Raw genomic sequence first — 24278 nt, 5'->3', positions numbered from 1 at the left:
CAGATTCTTAACCCACTGTACCACATTGGGAACTCCAGAACTGGGAATCTTTACAATTGACCTTTACTGTTGTTATTTCTCTTGCCTGATAAGTTTGTCCTTTTGTTCTCTTAAGATCATTATTACTGAGACCTATTCTGACAAGCATTGTGGCCAGGCTTAGATTACAGAATGGCTTAGACCAAAAATGACTTAAGTCTAGAAAGCCGTACCTGGTTCTTTTCTCCAGGGACCCTAACCCCAACCCTATCTGCTTACATGGGACAAATTACTTTGTGTGGCTTTGTGTGAAGCTTTAAAATGTTAATTTTTTTTCTGATTCTAAATCTAATTCATAGAAAAATCTAAAATATGCGAAGAGTAGAAAGTTTCTCTAATCACAGAAACTACAATTGTGGGAAGAGTAGAAAGTTTCTGTAATCACCTCCAATTCCTGAGATAGCCACTGATAAAAGTCTAGTGAGCATAATTCCAGATTTTTCTTTGTGTATACCAACAAATAACAGAACTATGATCATGGTATAATACTGTTTTATTTTATACTCCTTTTTTATTCTCAAGTCTGGAAATTCCATCAGTCAAAAAAAAAATTGCGTCTTGGAGTTCTTTTGTGGTACAGTGGGTTAAGGATCCTGGCATTGCCACCGCAGCAGCTTGGGTTGCTGCTGTGGTGTGGGTTCAGTCCCTGGCTTGGGAACTTTCACATGCGTCGGCACGCCCCGCCCCCCTGCTGCCCCCCTAAAAAAAGGAAAAAAAAATCCCCTCAGCACAAAACAGGATTAATTGCCCAGACTCAAAATATCCCTCCCTAATACATACATATATATATGTATATATATATATTTTTTTGGTCTTTTTAGGGCTGCATCTGCAGCATATGGAGGTTCCCAGACTAGGGGTCCAATCAGAGCTGTAGCCACCAGCCTACGCCACACCCACAGCAACTTGGGATCTGAGCTGTGTCTGCAACCTACACCACAGCTCACAGCAACGCTGGATCCTTAACCCACTGAGTGAAAGCGCATCTTCATGGTCTCTGTGTAGGGTTCTCAGCCTGCTGAGCCACAACGGGAATTCCCTGTGGTGGCAATTTTAACATATGGCCACAAAATCTTTGATACTCCTTCCTTTAGGAGGTAGAACTTGAATTTCCCAGTCACTTGAATGTATGGCCTAGACTTGGTGACTGCTTTTAGAATAGAATGTGGAAAATGAAAACAGTAATTTTTACAGTGGAAAAACTGGCAGATATCACCTTAACCAAGTGGTCAAGGCTGGTGAAACAGTTTTATACATCCTTAGGGACCAGAGATTGAAAATATTGGCAAAATGGTAGTTGATGGGGCAACTTTCTGAAGAAAGTGGGTGGAAGGGCTGAATCAGCTAGCGGAGACAGAGAAGCTATACCCGACGGTAGGAAGGGAATCCGTCTCTCCAGACTAGAGGAAAGAAGAGGGATGGAATAAAGATGCCATTTGTAAGGGGAACAGGAGACCCAGAGAAAATATTGGTGGCTGAGCCTCCACATCTGCTGTGTGGCTTCAATTCCTAGCTTCCGTGATCTTCAACATATGTATCACAGCAAAGATAAGTGGGAACATTTCATCTGAGCTTTCAGTTTTGTCTCACAGGTAAAAAAGTAAGGGCCAGGATTAGAGACAATAAAGATGCTATAAAGAGGGCAGTTCAGATGATTAACTGTGGCACCTGAGAAAGCAGAGGGAGAAGAAAAACTGGAGGAATACAGTGTCCAAAGTCTGGAGGAGAAGGCAGGAACTAAAATGGTAAGAGCTTGGGGTGAGGGAAGAGAATATTTGAGAGTCAAGATTTTAGGGGAATTCCCCAGAAAGTTCACCTGTGGGTAAAAGTAGGCAAGGACCAGTGGGAAGCAATTGGGAAATCAAAATATCTACATATTTTCAATTGCTCTGGTGTTTGATGTTCCAGAGTGTATACCCTGGAACAATACAGCATAGTAAGACTGGCTTCAGCATTGGAGAGAGGTATGCGTTTCTTTGGTAAAATGGAAAAAGGTGTATTAGGCAACTAGAAATTCTCATACTAAGTGAAATTAAGTCAGAAAGATAAATACACTTGTGATATCACCTACATGTGTAATCTAAAATGTGGCACAAATGAACCTGTCTACAGAATTAAAACACTCAAACTAGGAGAACAGATTTGCGGTTGCCAAGGAGGAGGGAGTGGGATGGACTGGGAGTTTGGAGTTAGTAGATGAAAACTATTACATTTAGAATGGATAAGCAATGAGGTCCTGCCGTACAACACAGGGAACTTTATTCAATCTCTTATGATAGACCATAATGGAAGATAATATGAGGAAATACATATGTATGACTGGGTCACTTTGCTATACAGCAGAAATGGACACATTATAAATCGACTATAATAAAAAAAAAAAAAAGGAGTTCCCATTGTGGTGCAGTGAAAATAAAGCCTACTAGTATCTGAGGACGCCGGCTCAGTCTCTGGTCTCACTCAGTGGGTGGGGGATCCAGCGTTTGGTGTAGGTCTGTAGGTCGCAGACGCAGCTCAGATCCTGCTTTGCTCTGGCTGTGGCATAGGCCGGCAGCTGTAGCTCCCATTTCACCCCTAGCCTGACAACTCAATATGCTGCACCAGAAGCCCTAAAAGGCAAAACAAACAACCCAACAAGCAAAAAATAAAGGTGTATTAGGATATAAACAATGACTTCCTGAAAACTGTCCTGGCCCTAATACTTCCAGGAGTTTGTATTCTCAAGCTTGGGGACCATGGCTCCGAATGCTTCCACTCACTCCAATGATCTCTTCTATCTGCATTGTTGTTGACTGCTCAGGTTCTTACCTTTAGTCCACACCTGTTCCTTTCTCTAAGGACCAAGCTCCTCTAAACTCTCAAGTCCTCCAGCACCTAACACTCGGGCTTCATCTTCCTCCTCTCACAGTATTAAGCAGCTTGCAGCTTCTAGAACACACACTGCGTTCCACCTCTTCGCCTGGAGACTCCATTCACGTCCCCTCCCCAGCACTCGCCTGTGTAGCTGGGGCTCTGGATTCAGCCTGTCTAGGCTTCCATCTCTAGACATCACCTGGAAACCCGCTCAAAGTGGCAGATCACTAAGGGCAGTACAACTAACTACTTCGGGGCGGGAAGACGTTTCCCACATTTTAACCGTGAAGAACGTTTGCACTGCACACCACAGCGTTCAAAGTCCCTAGGCTGCCAGCGCTCTCAAAGGCGCATCAATCACACGGTAGCTTCCTTTCTTAGACCCGAAAAGGGGCAGCGCCCACCCTGGAAATAAAGTGCATCGTAGACGAAATCCCAGTAGTAAACACGCCTCCTCCGCCCAACACCTGGCGGGGTGAGTCGGTGGCTTAGGAGCCCCGAGGTCCCGCCCATCTCTGCCTGCCCGCCGATCTTAAAGCGGGCTTGGAGAGCGCCTTCCCTAGGCAGGCGGTGGACCCACCGAAAACCTTTACTATTTGAGGGTTAGAGGGCAGATCAGCAACTCGCGCGAGACCCACATAGTAATCTCGCGAGAAGTCTGGAAGGCGGCAGGGATGGCGGCGGCGGGAACTGGACCCGGCCCGGGAGTGGGTGCAGGAACCGGCCCAACAGCGGCCGTAAATGCAACACCGGCAGAAGAAGGGGAGACGAAGCCGGTAGTAGCGGTAGCAGCCGCTCCGGCTGGCGAGGGGACGTCTGTTACTCCAGCCGCGGAGCCAGTGTCGGGAGAGGCGGAAAGCGGGTGAGACGTCCTGCGGCCCGAGGAGCACAGGGGGAGGGAGACCCGCCCCTCTCGGAATCCCGCGGCTCCTGGGAGCCCTCCTGCCCGCCCCCACCGAACCTAGGCCTTGCGGCCAACGGCTCCCCCTGTCCGCTCTGGGACCTTAGTCCCGCCCGCCATTTGACCCGTTCCTTCTGAACTGCATCTCAGACTACGCCCCTTTCCTCACCTTTTGAGCCAGGTTTCTTGTACCTCCCGGCCCTAGCACCCCGGCAGGGGCCTGGTAATTCACTGTAATAGCCGGAACCCTTCACAAATCCCGGAGAGGAAACCACTTTTGCATTGCCAGACTGGAGGAAGTAATGGTCCTTCTGAAAACTGTGATGAAGAGCTGCATCTCTACGAACCTCCCCCAGGACCGATTCCACCCCGTGTAGAATTTCTGTAGGGGTCGATTAGGTTTCCCTGTGCCCGGTGGGCTTGCGTCCAACTTGGCCACATTCTTCCCAACCCTGGGCATCCAGTCTGAGAACAAGCTTGGCTGAAAAAGGTGTAGGACTGTGAAATTCAGCTGTAGTTGAAGCAACATTTTTGGGAGTAGGCGTTTTCGGGTTTGTTTCTCTTGAAAATTCAGTGCTTGAGTGCTTTCCTTATCTCAACAGGGATGCAAACTCGGTTGATGTAAGTGGTGGCTTGGAGACGGAATCCTCTAATGGAAAAGATACACTAGTAAGTATTTGTTTTGGGACGTTTGCAGGGCAAAACAGTTGGTTTTTATTTTTTACTTTACTTAAAATTTTTTTTTTTTTTCATTTTAGGGCCACAGCTTCGGCATATAGAAGTTCGCAGGCTAGGGGTCAAATCAGAGCTACAGCTGCCAGCCTATGACACAGCCACAGCAACGCAGGATCCAAGCTGTGTCGGTGACCTACACCACAGCTCATAGCAACGTGGGATCCTTAACTCACAGAGCGGGGCCAGGGATCGAACCCACATCCTCACAGATACTATTCGGGTTTTTACCGCTGAACCAGAATGGGAACTCCCATTGTGGGAGTTGGTTTTTTGAAGTTTTCAAGCAAATCAAAATACCATTAGGTTAGTTAACTTGATTCTGTAATGGCTCCGCGGACACAGGAAGGTGCTGGGGATACTTCAGAGGTGATGGATACTCAGGCGGGCTCCGTGGATGAAGAGAATGGCCGGCAATTGGGAGAGGTGGAGCTACAGTGTGGAATATGTACAAAGTGGTTCACAGCAGACACGTTCGGCATAGATACCTCGTGAGTATTTCTTACAGTCTTTGTAAAAATTGCTTTGTAAGATGCTAGATTTCGACCTGTTCAGCACCTGAATGGTTTGTTTGTGGGCAAATGTAAATACGTAGTATTTCCTGTGTCACCTGAACCCTGTTAAGTGAATACTTGGGTTTGAGTCAGGAACTGCTTTAAACTCTGAGCATGTTTTCTGTCTACTGAAGGCATAGCCATTTTTTTGTTTTGGTTTCTTTCGTTCTTTTTTGGCCTCTCCCACAGCATGTGGGATGTGGAAGATCCCTGGTCAGGGTTCGAACCCAAGCCATAGCAGCAACATGAGCCGCTGCAGTGACACTGCCAAATCCTTAACCCTCTTCGCCACGAGGAATTCCTTTTGGTTTCTAATTCCTTCCCTTTAGGTGTCTCAGCAAAAACCAGTTTCCAAATCTTTGACCCTTTCTAGTGAATTAAAATCATTTTTATGGATGCTAGAGAATGAAAGTCTCTTTTCCTCATTTGAGGGATTTAGTCACCTACCATCAAAATGAGCATTACTGAGTCTGTGGAAATAACTGTACTGCTGGCTCTCTCGGTGGTGTCTTTTTTTTCTTTTTTGGCATATGGAGTTCCCAGGCCAGGAGTCACATCCAAGCCACAGTTGCAACCTAAGTTCCAACCTATGCTTTCTAAGTTAAAAGTTAAAGAAATGCTAATGTTTTCGTTAACATGTGACTGGTTACCAGAGATAGGCTGTTTAAAAAAGAAAGAAAAATTCTGAAGAATCAAAAAGAAAGAATTTATCTTGGTAGAAAGATCTATAGGGAAAATATACAAGCTAAGCAAAGCTGGTCAGTTAGGAAAGACCTAAAATAAGGCCACTTTGGCCGTAGAGAATTTGTTTGGATAAACAGGGCCTAGGAAAGGAATTTTACCACAGAAATAACTTGGAGCAATCCAGAGAAGTGATCAAAGCACAGTTCAGAGTGTTGGTAGAGACCAGTTGGTACCTGAATTTAAGAAGTTTCACCTAAAGCCCGCCAGGTGGGAGAGATTAGCCTTTATTGCTGAGATAGAAGGAGTGAGTGAGCTAGCTGGGTATGGAAAAGGCCACTGTAAACACCTGATTGTGTTTGAATTGAGTATTAACTATATACCTGCCTATCTGTAGTCTGAGGCTTTGCCTTCTGTTAGTGAGCTTATCACAATGGGTATTTAACAGAAGGGGTTCTAGAGAGAGGTAGAGGTAAGGGAACCCGTCTTAACATTCATGAGGATGTTGCCTAATTCCTTGCAGGGTGGTGAGAGACACACTCTGGAACTTTCTCTTTGAGGATACCTTCAGCTAGTTTCGGCAGAATCCAAGATAAACCTGCCTTTGTTTTGATTTCTTCTCTTCCAACTTAAACCAGTCTTTTGTTTTTCTGTTACTTTCTCCTTTTCAAGACTGAGCTCTCTCTGTAATTTTCCAGTCATCCAGTGCAGTTGCCATCCTCAGTTGTTCCCTCTACTGCCTTCTTTTTTTCTTTGCTTTTTGGGGCTGCATTTGTGGTATATGGAAGTTCCCAGGCTAGGGGTTAAATTGGAGCTGCAGCTGCTGACCTACACCACAGCTCACAGCAGTACCAAATCCTTAACCCACTGAGTGAGGCCAGGGATCGAACCCACATCCTTATAGATACCCGTTGGGTTCATAACCCGCTGGACCACAATGGGAACTCCCAACTGCCTTCTTCCTCTCTGCTCTCAAACAGACATGCCTTCTCTTGCCCCTGAGCTCATCTCTCGGGAGATTTCCTGTATCATACAAGCATAGAACTCCTTTTACTTCCTGTCCACCCCCATCAAGTCTACCCCCAAGCCTGACCAGTGTTTTTTCTTCTTATACATTTGCTTGTCCCTTCCATTTTTTATTATTTCACTCTAAGTGGGGCCTCCTTTTTTTGTTTTTAACCTTCTGCTGAAACTGCTATAGAAGCTTCTTACATAGATTCCCATTTCTTAATTTCTTCCTCCCTTCAGACCCATCGTCTCACCAAGCTTATTACTTTCACCTGTCACATCCCTTTCACGATGTTCCTACTACCCACAGAGAAAACCTGCTTTCCCCTGGCATGTAGGGCCTCTGGTACTTCTGCCTTTCAAGCCTTGTTTGATACCATATCTCTGACAGCTGCCCTCTGTTAGCCAAGCTGGTTTACACCAGCTTGCCCCCTTGCCTCCTAGTTTGCACTTTCATGTCTCTACACAAAATAGTTCACCTGTAGAAAGGAAAACTGACTCATCTTTCCAAATCCAGTTCACATTTTGTGTCCTGGAAAAAAATCTTCTTTGGAATTCCTTGGTGGCTCAGTGGTTTAAGGACTTGGCATTGTCACTGCTGTGGAGTGGGTGCACTCCCTGGCCCTGGAACTTCCGGTGTGCCTTGGGCACAGCCAAAAGAAAAGAAAAATCTTCCCTCTTTTTTTTTGTCTTTTTGCCATTTCTTGGGCCGCTCCCGCGGCATACAGAGGTTCCTAGGCTAGGGGTTGAATCAGAGCTGTAGCTGCTGGCCTACACCACAGCCACAGCAACAAGGGATCCGAGCTGTGTCTGCAGCCTACACCACAGCTCATGGCAATGCCAGATCCCCAACCCACTGAGCAAGGCCAGGGATCGAACTGGAAACCTCATGGTTCTTAGTCAGATTCGTTAACCACTGAGCCACTACGGGAACTCCAGATCTTCCCTAACTCTTAAATCTGAAGTTACTACTCATGTCCTTTAAACTCTGTTTATAGACTATCATCTGTAAGATTCTTTTGGTAATCAGGCAAGTGGTGTCTGTGACTTCTGTGTTGTTCCTGAATAATTATGTACATTTAAAAAATTTTTTACACCTTTGTCTGCCTTTTCCAGCAATGTTATTGGCACTTTACAAAGATACTTAAATATAATTTAAATGCAAGTGTTTAAATATAAAGATATTTAAAGAGATTAGTTTGTCTTTGACAGCCGGCCTGCTTATCTCCTTTTAGGTGCTCAACAACTATGGTATAGTAACCTGGTTCCAATCAGAACCTTCCAGATACTGAATTATCAACTGTGGTGGATAATGTCTTTTCTTTCTTTTTTTTTGTTTTTTTTTGCTATTTCTTTGGGCCGCTCCCGTGGCATATGGAGGTTCCCAGGCTAGGGGTCGAATCGGAGCTGTAGCCGCCAGCCTATGCCAGAGCCACAGCAATGCGTGATCCAAGCTGCATCTGCAACCTACACCACAGCTCACGGCAACGCCGGATCCTTAACCCACTGAGCAAGGGCAGGGACCGAACCCACAACCTCATGGTTCCTAGTCGGATTCATTAACCACTGCGCCACGACAGGAACTCCGGATAATGTCTTAATAAATTTTTGTGACAGGGAAATCCTGGCATTGTAAAAATATGAGCTCTGTTTTGGTGACCTTTTAAGTTTTAAAAGTACATTAATATCACTACTATCTATCTTTCATGGAGGGAAAGGATCCCTGTTGATTTACTTCTCGTAAGTCTGTGTTCAGAAGTTCACTAATTTGCACAATTTGGCTGTTCTGCAGATCCTGTCTACCTTTCATGACCAACTACAGTTTCCACTGCAATGTGTGCCATCATAGTGGGAATACGTATTTCCTCCGGAAGCAAGCAAGTAAGGACCAGTTCTGCAATACTGCAAAGTGATTGTCCTCTAGTTAGCTGAAAAGAAAAGAGATTTGGGCTGAGCCAAATCAGGAAACCTTTGCCTGGCAGCCAATATAAGTTACACTGGGGCTTCCCTCTGATCGTTGCTATTGTCCGTGTCAAATCAAGTAATGACTGTCTTTGCCGCTATAGTTGTTAACTTAACCTGTGGACCATCTAGTGGAATATTCTTTTGGTAATAGGGATATATTACTCAGGTAATGTCTTTTTCCATTTTGTTTTTACAGACTTGAAGGAAATGTGCCTTAGTGCTTTGGCCAACCTAACGTGGCAGTCTCGAACACAGGACGAACACCCAAAAACCATGTTCTCCAAGGATAAGGTAGAGATAGAATTATTGTAATTGCAATTATGCCAAAGAATCAAAAAGTACTTCTGAATTTGAATACAGTGGACCCTTCAACAACACGAATTGGAACTTCATAGGTCCACTTATATGCAGATTTTTTCACTAAACTATTGCAGTCCTATACCATTCAAGGTTGAATCCTTGGATGTGGAATCACAGATACAGAGGGCTAACTCTAAAGGTATACGAGGATTTTTGACTGTGCAGACAGCACCCCTGACCCCAGAGTTGTCCAAGGGTCAGTGGTACACTCACTCTAACAATAACTTCTTCCCCCCAGTTTTTATGAATATATGACTGTAGATTCAGGTGATTTACTAATTTTCTGCTGTGTGCACATTATATCATTGGATTAGTTATTAGTAGAAATGGCAAAAAGACCAAAAAAAAAATTGAATCCAAGTTGCAGCTGCAACCTATGCCATAGCTGCAGCAATGCCAGATCCTTAATCTGCTGTGCAAGGCCGGGGATCGAACCCTCGCTGCTGCAAAGATAAAGTCGAATCCTTAACCCATGGTGCCACAGTGGGAACTCCAGTTTGAGCCATTTTTATAGATGCTGATCACTTGTTATTGTCAAGGAAGAAGACCAGTTTATACGTTCCTTTTATTTATTTTTATTTTAAGATTTTTATTTATTATAGTTGATTTACAACATTCTGTCAATTTCTGCTGTATAGCAAAATGACCCAGTCATATATATATGACTAGAATAGAAATATATATATATATACACACACATGCACACACACATCTTTTTCTCACATTATCCTCCATCATGTTCCATCACAAGTTACTACATACGGTTGTTGGTGCTCTAAAGCAGGTATACATTCCTTTTTTTAAAAAGATTTATCCTTTATCGTTAAATTGGGAAACCACTTGACTAAAGTCAGGACTCAGAATTAGATGATTAGCCAGTCCATGAATCTTTCCTATTGTGATTTATGGTAAAAATAAGACAAATAAATTTTAGAATGATGGAGTTTACATTGTGACTTAGTATACATTTAAAACTGAAACAGCCTCTGGTATTCATTCACCCTCTTAGTATTCATTTAAAACTGAAACACCCTCTGGTCTCTTCCCTCTGCACACTGCTATTTTCTATTCTAGTCAATGCTAGTTTTGACCTATAGAACTGACTTTATAACCTGTTAACTGACTGCAGCCTATAGTTTGAAAGACACTGGTTGGTATAGGGGGTTTAGTGAGACTAACATATTTAGGATCAGACTGACAAGGGAGTTTTCTACTAACCAGAGGTTAAGACTTAATCCTGTAAGGTGGAAGAGTCAGCAGAGGGTCCCCTCCACACGCCCCTTTTTTTTCCTGCATTAAAAGAGCATGCATTTAAATAGAGCTTTGCTGGCTCAGCAGAAACAAATCTGACTAGTATCCATGAGGACACAGGTTCCATCCCTGGCCTTGCTCAGTGGGTTAAGGATCCAGCATTGCTGTGAGCTGTGGTGTAGGTTACAGACGAGGCTTGGATCTGGCGTGGCTTGGCTGTGGCATAGGCCAGTGGCTACAGCTCCAATTTGACTGCTAGCCTGGGGACCTCCATATGCCACAGGTATGGCCCTGAAATGGTAAAAGATAGACAGACAGACAGACAGACAGACAGATAGATAGATAGATAGATAGATAGATGTTTGCTGTTAATAGGTTTGGTTTTCTCCTCTCTTTTTTTCCCAAATTATTATTTTGAATTTATAAAATATACACAAAAATTCAAATAGTGCAGTGAACATGTGTTTATTCTTTTTTTTTTTAGCCTTTTATTATTATATTTTTCTACTGTACAGCATGGTGACCCAGTTACACATACATGTATACATTCTTTTTTCTCACATTACATGTTCCATCGTAAGTGACTGGACAGAGTTCCCAGTGCTGCACAGCAGGATCTCATTGCTAATCCATCCTGAAGGCAACAGTCTGCATCTATTAATCCCAAGCTCCCAGTCCATCCCACTCCCTCCCTTCCCCCTTGGCAACTACAAGTTTCCAAGTCCATGATATTCTTTTCTGTGGAAAGGTTCATTTGTGCTGTATATTAGATTCCAGATAAAAGTGATATCATAAGGTATTTGTCTTTCTCTTTCTGACTTACTTCATTCAGTATGAGAGTCTCTAGCTCCATCCATGTTGCTGCAAATGGCATTATTTTGTTCTTTTTTATGGCTGAGTAGTATTCCGTTGTGTATATATACTACATGTTCCTAATCCAATCATCTGTCCGTGAACATTTGGGTTGATTGCATGTGTTGGCTATTGTGAGTAGTGCTGCAATGAACATGCGGGTACATGTGTCTTTGTCTTTTTGCCACTTCTGGGGCCGCTCCCTCGGCATATGAAGGTTCCCAGGCTAGGGGTCAGATTGTAGCTGTAGCTGCTGGCCTACGCCAGAGCCACAGCAATGCGGGATCTGAGCCTCGTCTGCAACCTACACCACAGCTGATGGCAACACCGGATCCTTAACTCACTGAGAAGGCCAGGGATCAAACCTGAAACCTCATGGTTCCTAGTCAGATTCATTAACCACTGAGCCACGACGGGAACTCCTGCATGTGTCTTTTTTAAGGAAAGTTTTGTCTGGATACATGCCCAAGAGTGGGACTGCTATGTCATGTGGTAGTTCTATGGATAGTTTTCTAAGGTACCTCCATACTGTTCCCCATAGTGGTTGTACCAGCTGACATTCCCACCAACAGTGCAGGAGGGTTCCCTTTTCTCCACAGCCCCTCCAGCATTTGTTATTTGTGGACTTATTAATGATGGCCATTCTGACTGGTATAAGGTGGTATCTCGTGGTAGTTTTGATTTGCATTCCTCTACTAATTAGTGATGTTGAGCATTGTTTCAAGTGCTTGTTGGCCATCTGTATATCTTCCTTGGAGAAATGTCTATTCAGGTCTTTTGCCCATTTTTCCATTGGGTTGTTGGCTTTTTTTTTTTTTTTTCTGTTGAGTTGTGTAAGTTGTTTGTATATTTTAGAGATTAGGCCCTTGTCAGTTGCATCATTTGAAACTATTTTCTCCCAGTCTGTAAGTTGTCTTTTTGAACATGTGTTTATTCTTTATCCAGATTTGCCAGTTAATATTTTGCTGTGTTTGCTTTATCTCCCCATATCTATTTCCTTCTAAGCTTATAGGAAACTAAACTGCAGGTGTTATACTTTACCCAGTATTCTCTCATAACCGTGATACAGGGATCGTACTAAAAAAATTTAATGTTGATGCAGTACAGCTATCTAATATGTACACTTTGTATTTCTATGTATACAGTCTATATTTTCTCAATATTATTGTCTTAATAATATCCCTTATAGCTTTTTCTTCCATCCAGAACCTAATCGAGGGGCACACATTAGTTGTAATGTCTCTTTTATCTCTAGAACAATTCCTTTGTTTATTTTACTGTATTTATTTATTTATTTGGTCTGTTAGGACATTTGAAATTTTGAAGAGGCCTAGACAGTTGTTTGTCATGATGCCCCTCAGTTTGCATTTATCTGATTGTTTCCTTATGAATAAGTTCAGGTTAAACATTTTTAGGAAGAATATCATGTAGGCAGCATGTGTTTTTCTCTGTTATCACATCAGAAAGCATAAGCTATTCCTTTGTTTTTTATTCATTTATTTTTAATCTTTTTTCTTCTTTGGCCACTCTGTGGCATATGAAGTTCCCAGGCCAGGGATCAGATCCGAACCAAAGCTGCAACCTCTGCCACAGCTGCAGCAACACCTGATCCTTAATCCACTGTGCTGGGCTGGGGATCAAACCTGCATCCCAATGCTCACAAGACATCGCCAATCCTGTTGCACCGTGGCAAGAACTCCCATCAATTGCTTTGTTTTATTAGTAGTGATCCTAAATTTGACTACAAGAGTTCTCTATTATAGAGACACTTTTTCTTTGTAATTAGTAATTCATGGGGTGATACATCTAGTTTGTGTGAATATCTTATTCTAACCCTTTCAAGCAGTGGTTGTAGCAACCATTGAGTTTCCTTGCCTAAATCAGTAAGGAAGCGTGCCCCCCATTGTCCTCGTTTAAGTTTAGGAATTGCTGTGGATTTGTGGCTTTTTATAGTCCATTTTGAGATTTCTGAATTTCTGATGCTCAGATTTGACCAGTGTGGGCTCCGTCCAAACTGACTCCTGAAACTTTTTGATATGTCCCTATCAGTTTTTTGAACTCTTCCCTACTTTCTGGAACAACAGAACATTCTAGTCTTTTTTTTCTTGTACTTTCTCTGATTCAACCCTGGTTTCTTTTAGTACTGATTTGGTTTTCAGGGCACTGACTCTGGTGAAAGATGTTAGTGGTGGACTAGCTGCACTGGGCTGTGGAAGGTGGTCTGGGGTCAGGGGAGGTTGGTGCCAGAGGATCAAGCTCAGACAGCTGTTTGAGTGGCACAGGCAGGAACTGGCAAGGACCACAGTCAAAGCAGTGGGGGTGGGAAGGAGGCCTGACTGGGGAGAAAGTTCTGAAATTTAAAAACTTATTTAGTGACAGTTGAGATATGCAGGTTGTACGAGAAGAACAAGGATGACTCTGGAGTCAAGCTGTGATTCCAGGTGAAGGTGACTCTGAGTGTTAAGAGCAAGAACAGAGTCTACAGAGCAGATCTGCAGAGGGAGATATAGTTCAGGCTTAGTCACAAGGATTCTGAGGCACCTTTGGGGTGTGCAAGGGAGATGCCTCAAGCACGGAGGAGCAGGAGCTCTGGAGGGAGAACTTGGGTGTCATCTTCCAGGTTGCAGCCCTGTCCAGGGGACTGGATCAGTCTTTTCCCTCCAGCTGGATCGAAAGCCCTAAATGGCTAAGATTTGTGTATACTTACGTCAGATTCCCCACAACCTGTATGTTGTTTGCGTGCAGTTATGTTTGTTCACTTATTAAAAGACTAAACATGGATTTGTCCCTTTTTCTTACATTAAATCTTCATTGGAGTAGAGTTGACTTAGAATGCTATGTTAGTTTCAGGTGTACAGCAAAGTGAATCAGTTATACATACATATCCATTCTTTTTTCCCATATGGGTTATCACAGACTATTGAGTAGATTTCCCTGCACTATATAGTGGATTCGTCTTTTGGTTCTGACAAGCCCTTTGAAAATGCTGCAGTTTAAAAATTTTTTTTTGCGAGTATAAGCTTGAAAGAAACTATGAAAATCTTAATATATCTTGTTTTATTTTTTATTTTTTTAATTTTATCTTATTTTAAAACTTAGGATATCATACCATTTATTGATAAATACTGGGAGTGCATGACGACCAGACAGAGACCTGGGAAAATGACTTGGCCAAATAACATTGTTAAAACAATGGTAAGTAGACTAAAATTGATTAGCCTTGACATTTGGAAAACTAGTGTTCTTTGTAAAAATTAATTTTTTTTGGTCTCACTGAAATAATGTGATGACTAAGAAAATGAGAACAACCTAATATTTAATAGTTTTCATACAAAATCAGTAAGTTACACATTGTGTCTTAAATGAAGGCACGGTGGGGTTTTTTTGTTTGGTCTTTTTTTGGTGTTTTGTTTTCTTTTTGTTTTGCTTTTTAGGGCCATATGTTCAGCATATATAAGTTCCCAGGCAAGGGGTTGAATCAGAGCTGTAGCCACCAGCCTATGCCACAGCCATAGCAATGCCAGATCTGAGCTGCATCTGTGACCTACACCACAGCTCATGGGAACACTGGATCCTTAACCCACTGAGCGAGGCCAGGGATCTAACCTGTGTCCTCATGGATACTAGTCAGATTCTTTTCTGATGAGCCATGATGGGAACTCCTGTCTGATGCACTTTTGTGAGAATAATTTTGTATTGAAATTGGAGACAGTTGTTTTTCTTTGATTTAAAAAAAAATTTTGTTTTTTTAAAAAGAGCGAAAGCAAATAACACTTGTATATATACGTTATTGCCCTTAAAGCATCTGGGGAGAAGCCCAGGCAAGCCGTTAACAGTACTTATCTCTGTGAGGTGCAAGGATAGGAGGGGGTTATGAAGGATGTTGGCTTTCAGTTTTTCAAGTTTCTCTATTTGACTTTTCTTTTGGTCACCCCCACAGCATGGAAAATTCCCAAACCAAGGATTGAACCTGCACCAAGGTTCTAATCAGAGCCACAGCAGTGACAATGCCAGATCCTTAACCCACTGAGCCACAAGGGAATTGTTTGAATTTTTTGAAGGTCATATATTAATTTTCTGATCAGGAAAAGCAGTACTGCTGTGGAGGGGGCTTTGTGTTTTGGAGATTACTCCTAGGAATTGGAGTGGTTGATCATCTGTTTAGTACTTCTGTTACATATAAAATTTCCAGTAATACTGCAATACTGTTTGCTTTTAGAGTAAAGAAAGAGATGTGTTCTTAGTAAAGGAACACCCTGATCCCGGGAGTAAGGACCCAGAAGAAGATTACCCCAAGTTTGGCCTTCTGGATCAGGTATGTTAATAGGCTTCATATTCCCCTTTTGATTTTTAAGCCAAGGAGACAGAGACTCGGGCTTTGTTTACATTTGTATATTTGCCACTTGTAACACACTGCCCTTCACACCTATGGCTTGCTGGGCTACAAGTAAATGGTTCTCATTCCACCTGGAAAGAAAGAACACTCTTAATCCGGAAGGCTGGTGTTTTAGTTTCAGCTCCTCCCCAAAATGTTATGACTTGATGCGTATCTTTTTTATCTTTTTAAACTTCCGTTTCCTCACTTGTAACACAGGCCATTCCAAGTTATATTCTCACTTTCTTTCCATCTCAACTTTGCTCTAAAAACATTTGTCAGTGTGAAGAAAAATTCACCGTGAAGAAGAGGTTGTGCTGCATACCTGGCATAACATGAGGAAGAAGCAAATTTTCACTCTTTGTTCAGTGGCAGGGGTCACATTTAGCATCTCGGGAGGTCAGATCTTTTATCTGTACCTTAAAATGTGTGATTTGCCAGCATTGAGAATTCAAGATTTTGCATAGAAATGCAGATTTCTGTCTTTTCCTGTAAAATGAGAAGCTCTGATTACTTTGGGCCTGGACTCCCAAGGGAGCCATTGGCCCTCCACTACCCTCATGGGGTGGTTGCCATTCATCCTCATTCTCAAAGTGCTTTGGTCTATACTTGGCTGCCGCACACTTGTTACTTGCTGATGTCTGAAGCATCTGAGTTTGGGACTCCTGCAGGTTTCAGATTGTAGGATTGTCATTCTACTAGAATTTCTTCCTTTGTTTTTGTTTTTTTGACATTGCCAGGTTGGTTTCATTATATAGCCTCCCTTTATAATTGAATATTTTTCCCTCCAGGATCTTAGTAACATTGGTCCTGCTTATGACAACCAAAAACAAAGCAGCACTGTTTCTACCAGTGGGAATCTAAATGGTAAGTGTTTAAGTGTCTCATTGATGATATATTTGTAAGCTCTTGAATCCAAATGTGCCTAGGATTAGGCGGTCTTTGGGTTGACTTTTACCTGGATATTTACCAAGATGCTTTAAAGTCCAAGTCTTAATTTTTAGGAGCTAGCTAAAGATATGACAGATGGTAGTAGAGAACTTTTGTCACTCTACACAACAGTTTGATCTTAAGTGAAACAGACCTAGCATGAAACAAGGCACAATTTTAAGGTCAGAGTTACTGTGTTTATATTAGGCTCCCCTTCTGTGTCCTTGACTTAGATTCAGTACTTCACTCTTTCCTTAATTCAGCTGTTATTTAACAAACTTCTTGCCTATCTCCTGCTTTTATTTTATCCTGAATCTTCAGCTTATTCACATGACAGCATCTCTGTGTTGAGCACCCACTGTAGCATGTTTTTCTCTCTAACCCGCCTGCTAGCATCTGTGCCCTTTGTTACTAACGATAATCTATTGAGAGTTGGGATAGTGGGGAGGTATCCAGCTATTCCTCTGACCTGTGATATCATTAACTCATCTTTTGGAGTGGTAGCATCTTATATGAGTAAATCATTCCCATTGTTATTGACATTCTAAGATGGGTTGGAAATAGCTAAGTGTATTTGTTCATCTTTTTACATTATTTTTTTCCCCTTTTAACTGTTAAAATTTGACAAATACATGGTGCCACTTCTGTTCTTACAGGTGGAGCCTCTTTTGGAGGTGAATTCCTCCTCTGTCTTCTTTCAGCCTCTCAGACTTAAGTATTTTGTGGTTTGGAAAATGCTTTTTGCTGAGTTGTGGTAGAAGCTAAAATGACATTAGAATTTTAAAGCTTTGTGAAAATGGTGGCAATAGCATTTGCTATGAAATATTAGTTCCAGTTTAATGTCAGTAATGAGAAGCTTGTACGTTGTCATATTCTGCCTAACACGGCCAGTGGTCCCCTTAATCTTGCTTGTTTTGTTCAAGATGGATCTAAAACGCCCCTCAAAATAACTAAAATGCAAATGCCAAAAAAACTTAATCATTTTTTGATTAAGGTAACTCAGACTAGAGGTGTTGATGCTACAGCAGTTTAACTTTAAGCCTTTTATAAGGAATAGGAATTATAGCTGGTGTGTTCATTAAAGGGAGTTGTGCTTAAGTCTGGTCTTGTCTGTGCAGAATATGACCTGCCTTCAACGTCTTGATCCCTTTTCTTGCAGCAGAACTGCTGATAATTTCCAAGCTTGCCCCAAATTAAGATACAGTACTGTATGCAGTTGTTTACATAAAGGTGTTTTCCTGCAGTTCAGGGATGTTTTCTTGAAGTTGGAAAAACAAACTGAGAGGAATGGTAACTGGACAGAAATTTCAAAAAACCCATTTTCAAAAATACACAAGGTAGTGTTCCTTGTGGCTTTAGTATGTAGCTTTTTTTTTTTTTTTGTATAAAATTTATATATTCTCTATTGATATTTGCTCTTAATTCTACAAGCCAGCTTAGTCTAACCTAAATTGGATGTGCTGGCACCATCTTAATTGCAAAAATTGCCTACTAAATTGAAAGCCACCTTTCCTACATAGGTCATGTACAACCTAGTGGATGCCTAACAGCACTGGAGAGAAACACCTTTTTGGTACATCTGTTTTTGTTTTCCATGTTTGGTGTACTTTTGTCTTGGTGGATATTCAAGTTAAGTGCTTTAGCAGATACTGTGCCTTTATCATGTTTATGGAATATACCATGTGTAGTTCAAGCAAGTGAACATCTACTTATCGTGGAGCTATTTTCTCTTTGCAGATGTTTGTATTGATTGGGTGGAAAAAACCTTCATCCATGCAGTTGTTTCTAGCTGTGGGTGTTTGGAATCTGAGTGAGTGAAAATGCATTTGTGTTATATCCTCAGAAAGTGCACTAGTGGGTTGAAAATGTAACACAGGTAGCATGTGTGCTGGGTTCACTCACCTTTACTGCCAGAACCCAGTGTTCTGGGCTGTGAGCCCCTCAGCAGACTTGCTGTGAACCAGAGTACAGCCCAGTGTGCTTTTGGGCAGGAAGCCCTGTGGTGTCACACAAATGCATGCTGGGGTGTTGGTACCCACGGAGTGTCAGCACCTACCCGTGGGGTATCGGTCACAGCCCATTAAAAGTGATCTGCCTTCTCTTCAAAGGAGGAATTGCAGCAGGAAGCAGTGGGAAAGGAAGAGGCGCTAAGCGCAAGCAGCAGGATGGCGGAACCACGGGGACCACCAAGAAGGCCCGGAGGTGGGCAGAACACCCACCCTCCTCAGCACTGCTGGAATGTTCTCTGGGTGGCAGTGTCCATCAGAGGGGAAAGAGCTAAGGTGTCAGGGTATAAGCCTGTCCCTTGTTTCTCAAGCCTTAAGTGCTTTGAGGAGTAAAGTAACCCCAGGCTAGGCATCCTGTTTTATGAACTTATTCTGAGTAGAGCAGCCCCAGGGCAGCACCATCCAGTGATTTACCTGGGAATAAAGCTCGAGTGAGGCATCTGGAAAAAGGAGAGATGGTGCAGGGGGGTGAAACCAATATTGAAATGGTAGTTCTTTGAACGTTCTGCCTCCCTCATGGCTCTTCCCTCCACTTCGTTTGGTGCTGAGGTAGCGAAATCCAGGCCAGTTCTTATTCAGACTGGCAACAGGTAGTAAGTGCCCATACCTCTTGAGTTTCTGTTTGTTGGTTTATGGTGATAAATATGCTAAATATGCCCTGTTCCTCATCTGTTCCCTTTCTCATCTGTGATGGTACTGGCTCAGTTTCATAGATATCCCTACAGATAAGAGTAAATTGTCATTTCCCCGTCTTACCTGCAGAGGGCAGGACGAGCTGTATGAGTAATGAGCATTTGAAGTCCTGCGTATTCCAGATGAAATCTAATAAATCAGAGTCTTTTCTTACAGAATTGAAGGCACTTGAGCTAGAGGGGTTTTCGTTTCTTGATTCTATTTTTTTTCCTTTCTGCAGTGACCCCTTGTTTTCTGCTCAGCGCCTTCCCCCTCATGGCTACCCATTGGAACACCCATTTAACAAAGACGGCTATCGGTATATTCTAGCGGAGCCCGATCCCCATGCCCCAGACCCTGAGAAGCTCGAACTTGACTGCTGGGCAGGAAAACCAATTCCTGGAGACCTCTACAGAGCCTGCTTATATGAACGGGTTTTGTTAGCTCTACATGATCGAGGTAGGTAAGCTCCAAATGTTTGTGTTGGACCCAGTGTTATGTAGAACTGCTGTCGTCAGCTCCATCTCACCTTGGATTAGACATACTATTACCACTCCCTCACCCCCATCTCTGACTAGACTTAGCCAGAATATGCAAGAAATAGTTTCCTTCTTTGTCCCTTCTTAAAAGCTCTGGTCATTTATATATGGTATACAGTTTGTTTAACTTTTAATTTTGAACTAATTTTAAACTTACAGTAATGTCGCCAAAAATAATAGAATTTCCCCATATCCCTCATCAGGATCTTACACAACCCTAGTACAGTTATCAAAACTGCTGAATTTACAATGGTAAATGCTGTTAATGAAGCTGAAGACTTTATTTACAGTTCACCAATTTTCCCACTAGTGCCTCTTTTCTAGGTTCTCACGTTGCATTTAGTTATTTCTCCTTAGTCTCTTGCGGTATTGATCAGTGACTTTGTTGCATATTCCTCAGTGAGGGTCGGTCTGACTTTTTTTCATGATTAGACTCAGGTTGTGCAGTTTCAGAAGATCACGGCAGATAGGTGTCCTCTGCTCATCTCATGGGCTCATGATGTTGATGTGTCTTCTTATTATTGGTTGTCTTGCGGAGATCATTTGGTTAAGGTAGTTTCTACTGGCTCTCCTGTCTTTCCCTTTGTAGTTAATAAATCTTAGGGAAAGATACTTTGAGGCTATGTAGATAACCTGTCTCTCCTTAAAGTTTTGCCCATCCCACTAATTTTAGCATCTATTGGTGGATCTTGTTGTTAGCAATTGTTAATGTGGTATTTGCTTGATTGTTTGCTATTTCTTCCCTTTTTTTTTTTTTTTCTTTTTGCCATTTCTCGGGCCGCTCCCGTGGCATATGGAGGTTCCCAGGCTAGGGGTCGAATCGGAGCCGCAGCCACCAGCCTACGGGCCTACACACCACAGCCACAGCAATGTGGGATCTGAGCTGTGTTTGCGACCCATACCACAGCTCACGGCAATGCTGGATCCTTAACCCACTGAGCAAGGCCAGGGATCAAACCTGCAACCTCATGGTTCCTAGTCGGATTCATTAACCACTGCGCCACAACGGGAACTCCCCTTCCTTTTTATTTTATTTAATTGATTATTTTTTATCAGTGTGGACCTACAGAATTTATTTTATTTTGTAGGCTACATTTTATTTTGTTCAAATTATTCCAGCTTTGGCCATTAGGAACTTCTTTAGGTTGGTTCCTATGTATTTTTTTTTTTTAATTTTTTAATTGAAGTATGGTTGACTTACCTATTATATTAGTTTCAGGTGTACAGCATAATGATTCAATATTTTTAAAGACTTACTCCATTTAAGGTTATTACAAAATATTGGCTGTATCTCCTGGTGCTGTACAATGTCCTTATAGCTTATTTATTTTGTAGATCGTAGTTTGTACCCTTGATCCTCTGCCCCTTCCTTGTCCCTCCCTTCTTCCCATTCCCCACTGGTAACCACTAATCTGTTTTCTATATCTGTGAGTCTCTTTCTGTTTTGTTATATAAGTTCATTTGGCTTTTTTAGATTCCACATGTAGGAGATAACAGAGTGTTTTGTCTTTCTCTGACTTATTTCAGTAGGCATAATACCCTCTAGGTTCATCTGTGTTGTTGAGAATGGAATCTTGTGTCCTTTTGATAAGTCATCTTTCTTTTTTTCCCCATATTTTCTGGTGTCGCAAGATGTTTTTAGCTCATATTTTCCATGCCCCAGGCCAAGTATCAGCTACTTCTCCAAGGAGCCCTGGTTCCTTGGATTGGAGAACAGTGTTTAGAAATGAAAGTGTAGAAGAACTTGTGACTCAGCAGGTTAAGAACCTGACTAGTATCTCATGAGAATGCAATCCCTGGCCTCTCTAGTGGGTTAATGATCTGACATTGCCATGGCTGTGGTGTAGGCCAGCAGCTGCAGCTCCAATTTGACCCCTAGCCTGGGAACTTCCATATGCTGCAGGTTTAATCCTAAAAAGAAAAAAATGGAAAAAAAAAAAGGTTTAAGTAGTTTGCTTACTTTTATGGGATGTTGTTTCTAGGCTCCTCCAATGGACTGAGGTGGGGAATGTGTGTTATGTATCCTGTTACACATGTACATGGCTATACTGAGTTTACCTGATACCTCGGATTTTAATCAGACACCACAGGGTTGTTCCAGCCTTTCACCTTTCCATATTTGTAACTCCTTTCTCGAGCAGTGAGGAATTTAACTCTAACTGTCTACAACATATTTTCTTGTTCATTCTAATATGCACATAAGGGACTTTGAGAATTGCCAACCATTTAGGAAACATTCTCTATCTAGATGATAGCATTTTTGTACAGCTTTCTGTCTTAGCCTTACAGTATCCATGAGGATGCTGTTAACTTAGATTAGTTCTTTTTTTCTCCGCATCCTGTAGTGGTGTTACATTTTTCATTTGTAATATAGTAGGTTCATTTGTTAGTGTTGGGATGCCATTTGGGTTTCTCTCGCATTTTGGGGTGTGTGTATGTGTCAGGAGCGTACATGAAGGATATGTGCAGCATTACTGTGGTTCTGAGAGTGACTTGTTCAAAAGGTTTTTCTCTGTTACCCTCTCCTCATCCCTGCCACCCCATTCTCATTTCCTTTTCTTTTCCCCCACCACTTTCCCACCTACCTCCTATATGTAACCAGTCTCTTTAGTTTCTGCATTACCCTTGCTGTGTTTCTTTGCGCAAATGAGCCCATACATATGTATTTCCTTTTATCTCCTTTTTTCATACATGAACGGCAGCATGCTATAGATGGTCTTGCGTTTTGCTTCATGAAGTTACTGCATGCCAGTTCAAAGAGATCTTCCTCATTTTTATCTTTTTTTAGCTTTATGTTACGCCATTAAGTGGATGTACCTAGTTTATTCAACTAGATTGTATATGGGCATTTAGATTGTTTACAGGACTTTGCATTCACAAACAAACAGGCAGTGAATAACCAAGGGCGTGTGTGTTTTTCTACTGTTGGTGGTATATTTTCAAGGTAAAATTCTAGGTGGAATTGATGGACCAAAGGGAAGTTGTATAGACATAGTTGTGTTAGGTATTACCAAAGCTCCCTTCAAAAGCTTGGCTGGTTTGCTTTCCCACCAGCAGTGTAGAAAGTGTTCATTTCCCTGTGGCCTCACAAGCAGAACGTGTTGTCCTTGATTTTAATTTTGGCCAGTCTGAGAGGTGAGAAATGGAATCTCAATATTTAAATTTTTTTTCTTCAAATGTGAACATTTTTTTCATGTTTAAAAGTCCTTGTGAATTAAGTTTGTGGGGTTTTTTGGTTTTTTTTTTGGGGGGGGGGTTGGTGTTGCCTTTGGCACATGAAAGGTCCTAGACCAGGGATCAGACCTGTGCCACAGCAGCTACCCAGGCCACTGCGGTGACAATGCTGGAATGCCACAAGGGAGCTCCCATCTTTTGTGGTTTGTTTCCCATTTTTCTGTCGTTTGTCCCTTTACATATTAGGGATATTAGCCTTTTGTCTGTGGTATACGTTGTGAATCTTTTCTTCTAGTTTGTCATCTGTCTTTGACTCTGTATATGATTTTTTTTTTTTTTGTCCTTTTCTAGGGCCACACCTGCGGCATATGGAGGTTCCCAGGCTAGGGGTCTAATCAGAGCTGTAGCCACCGGCCTACGCCACAGCCATAGCAACTTGGGATCCGAGCTGCATCTGCGACCTATACCACAGCTTACAGCAATGCTGGATCCTTAACCCACTGAGAGAGGCCAGAGATGGAACCCAAAACCTCATGGTTCCTAGTCTGATTCGTTAACCACTGAGCCACGACGGGAACTCCTGTACATATATACATGCAAGAGTTTTGTCATGCAAAACTCTTATGTATAATAGTTCTTTTAATGGCATGGTTTATGCAATCAATAAGAGAATAGCATTAATCATCCTTTAGAATGTGAAAGTAGAGTTCCTGTTGTGGCTCAGCAGAAACGAATCTGACTATTATCCATGAGGATACAGGTTCGTTCCTTGCCTCGCTCTAGGTTAAAGATCTAGCATTGCTGTGAGCTGTGCTGTAGGTCACCGACATGGCTCCATCTGGCATTGCTGTGGCTCTGGTGTAGGCCAGAGTCTACAGCTCCTATTCTGCCTCTAGCCTGGAAACCTCCATATGCTATGGGTACAACCCTAAAAAGACAAAACAAAACAAAAAAGAAAGTGAATTTAGATAACCTACTTTTAGATAAGTGTACTTGATAAATTTTTGTTGCTGTTTTTCTAGAGTATTAATGCAAAATCTAGATAGCATGTTGTTATACCTGTAAGCATCTCAATATTTATCTCTGACAAGGATTTTCTAAAAAACACAACCATTATGCCATTATTGTACCCAATTAAGGTGATTAATATTTTCTTCCTCCCTCTCTCCCTTTCCTTTTTGCTATTTCTTAGGCCGCTTCCGCGGCATATGGAGGTTCCCAGGCTAGGGGTCCAGTCGGAGCTGTAGCCACCGGCCTACACCAGAGCCACAGCAACACGGGATCTGAGCCGCGTCTGCAACCTACACCACAGCTCACGGCAACGCTGGATTGTTAACCCACTGAGCAAGGGCAGGGACCGAACCCGCAACCTCATGGTTCCTAGTC

At 42.3% G+C, this 24278-nt stretch overlaps 1 protein-coding gene across 5 annotated transcripts in view; it reads left to right on the top strand.

Moving 5' to 3' along the window:
• The first annotated feature begins 3530 nt into the window (after positions 1-3530).
• Positions 3531-24278, top strand: part of ASH2L (ASH2 like, histone lysine methyltransferase complex subunit) — a 32194-nt gene continuing 11446 nt past the window's right edge. Inside the window, exons 1-11 of one of the 5 annotated variants that reach the window (XM_047772469.1) lie at positions 3531-3754; positions 4396-4462; positions 4871-5016; positions 8561-8649; positions 8930-9024; positions 14296-14391; positions 15416-15511; positions 16363-16438; positions 17158-17175; positions 18610-18703; positions 19421-19638. In XM_047772469.1, the coding sequence (XP_047628425.1) occupies positions 3567-3754; positions 4396-4462; positions 4871-5016; positions 8561-8649; positions 8930-9024; positions 14296-14391; positions 15416-15511; positions 16363-16438; positions 17158-17175; positions 18610-18703; positions 19421-19638 (1183 nt within the window). In that variant the 5' untranslated portion in view covers positions 3531-3566. Of the gene's footprint in view, positions 3755-3865; positions 4284-4395; positions 4463-4864; positions 5017-8560; positions 8650-8929; positions 9025-14295; positions 14392-15415; positions 15512-16362; positions 16439-17157; positions 17176-18609; positions 18704-19420; positions 19639-24278 lie in introns of those variants that run through there. The other 4 variants (XM_047772468.1, XM_047772472.1, XM_047772471.1 and 1 more) reach the window with 4 other exon arrangements.

The sequence above is a fragment of the Phacochoerus africanus genome, chromosome 3 (assembly GCF_016906955.1).
Source record: "Phacochoerus africanus isolate WHEZ1 chromosome 3, ROS_Pafr_v1, whole genome shotgun sequence".
NCBI lineage: Eukaryota > Metazoa > Chordata > Mammalia > Artiodactyla > Suidae > Phacochoerus > Phacochoerus africanus.
The sequence above is the reverse complement of the archived record's forward strand: the minus strand, read 5'-3'. Positions and strand labels throughout refer to the sequence as shown.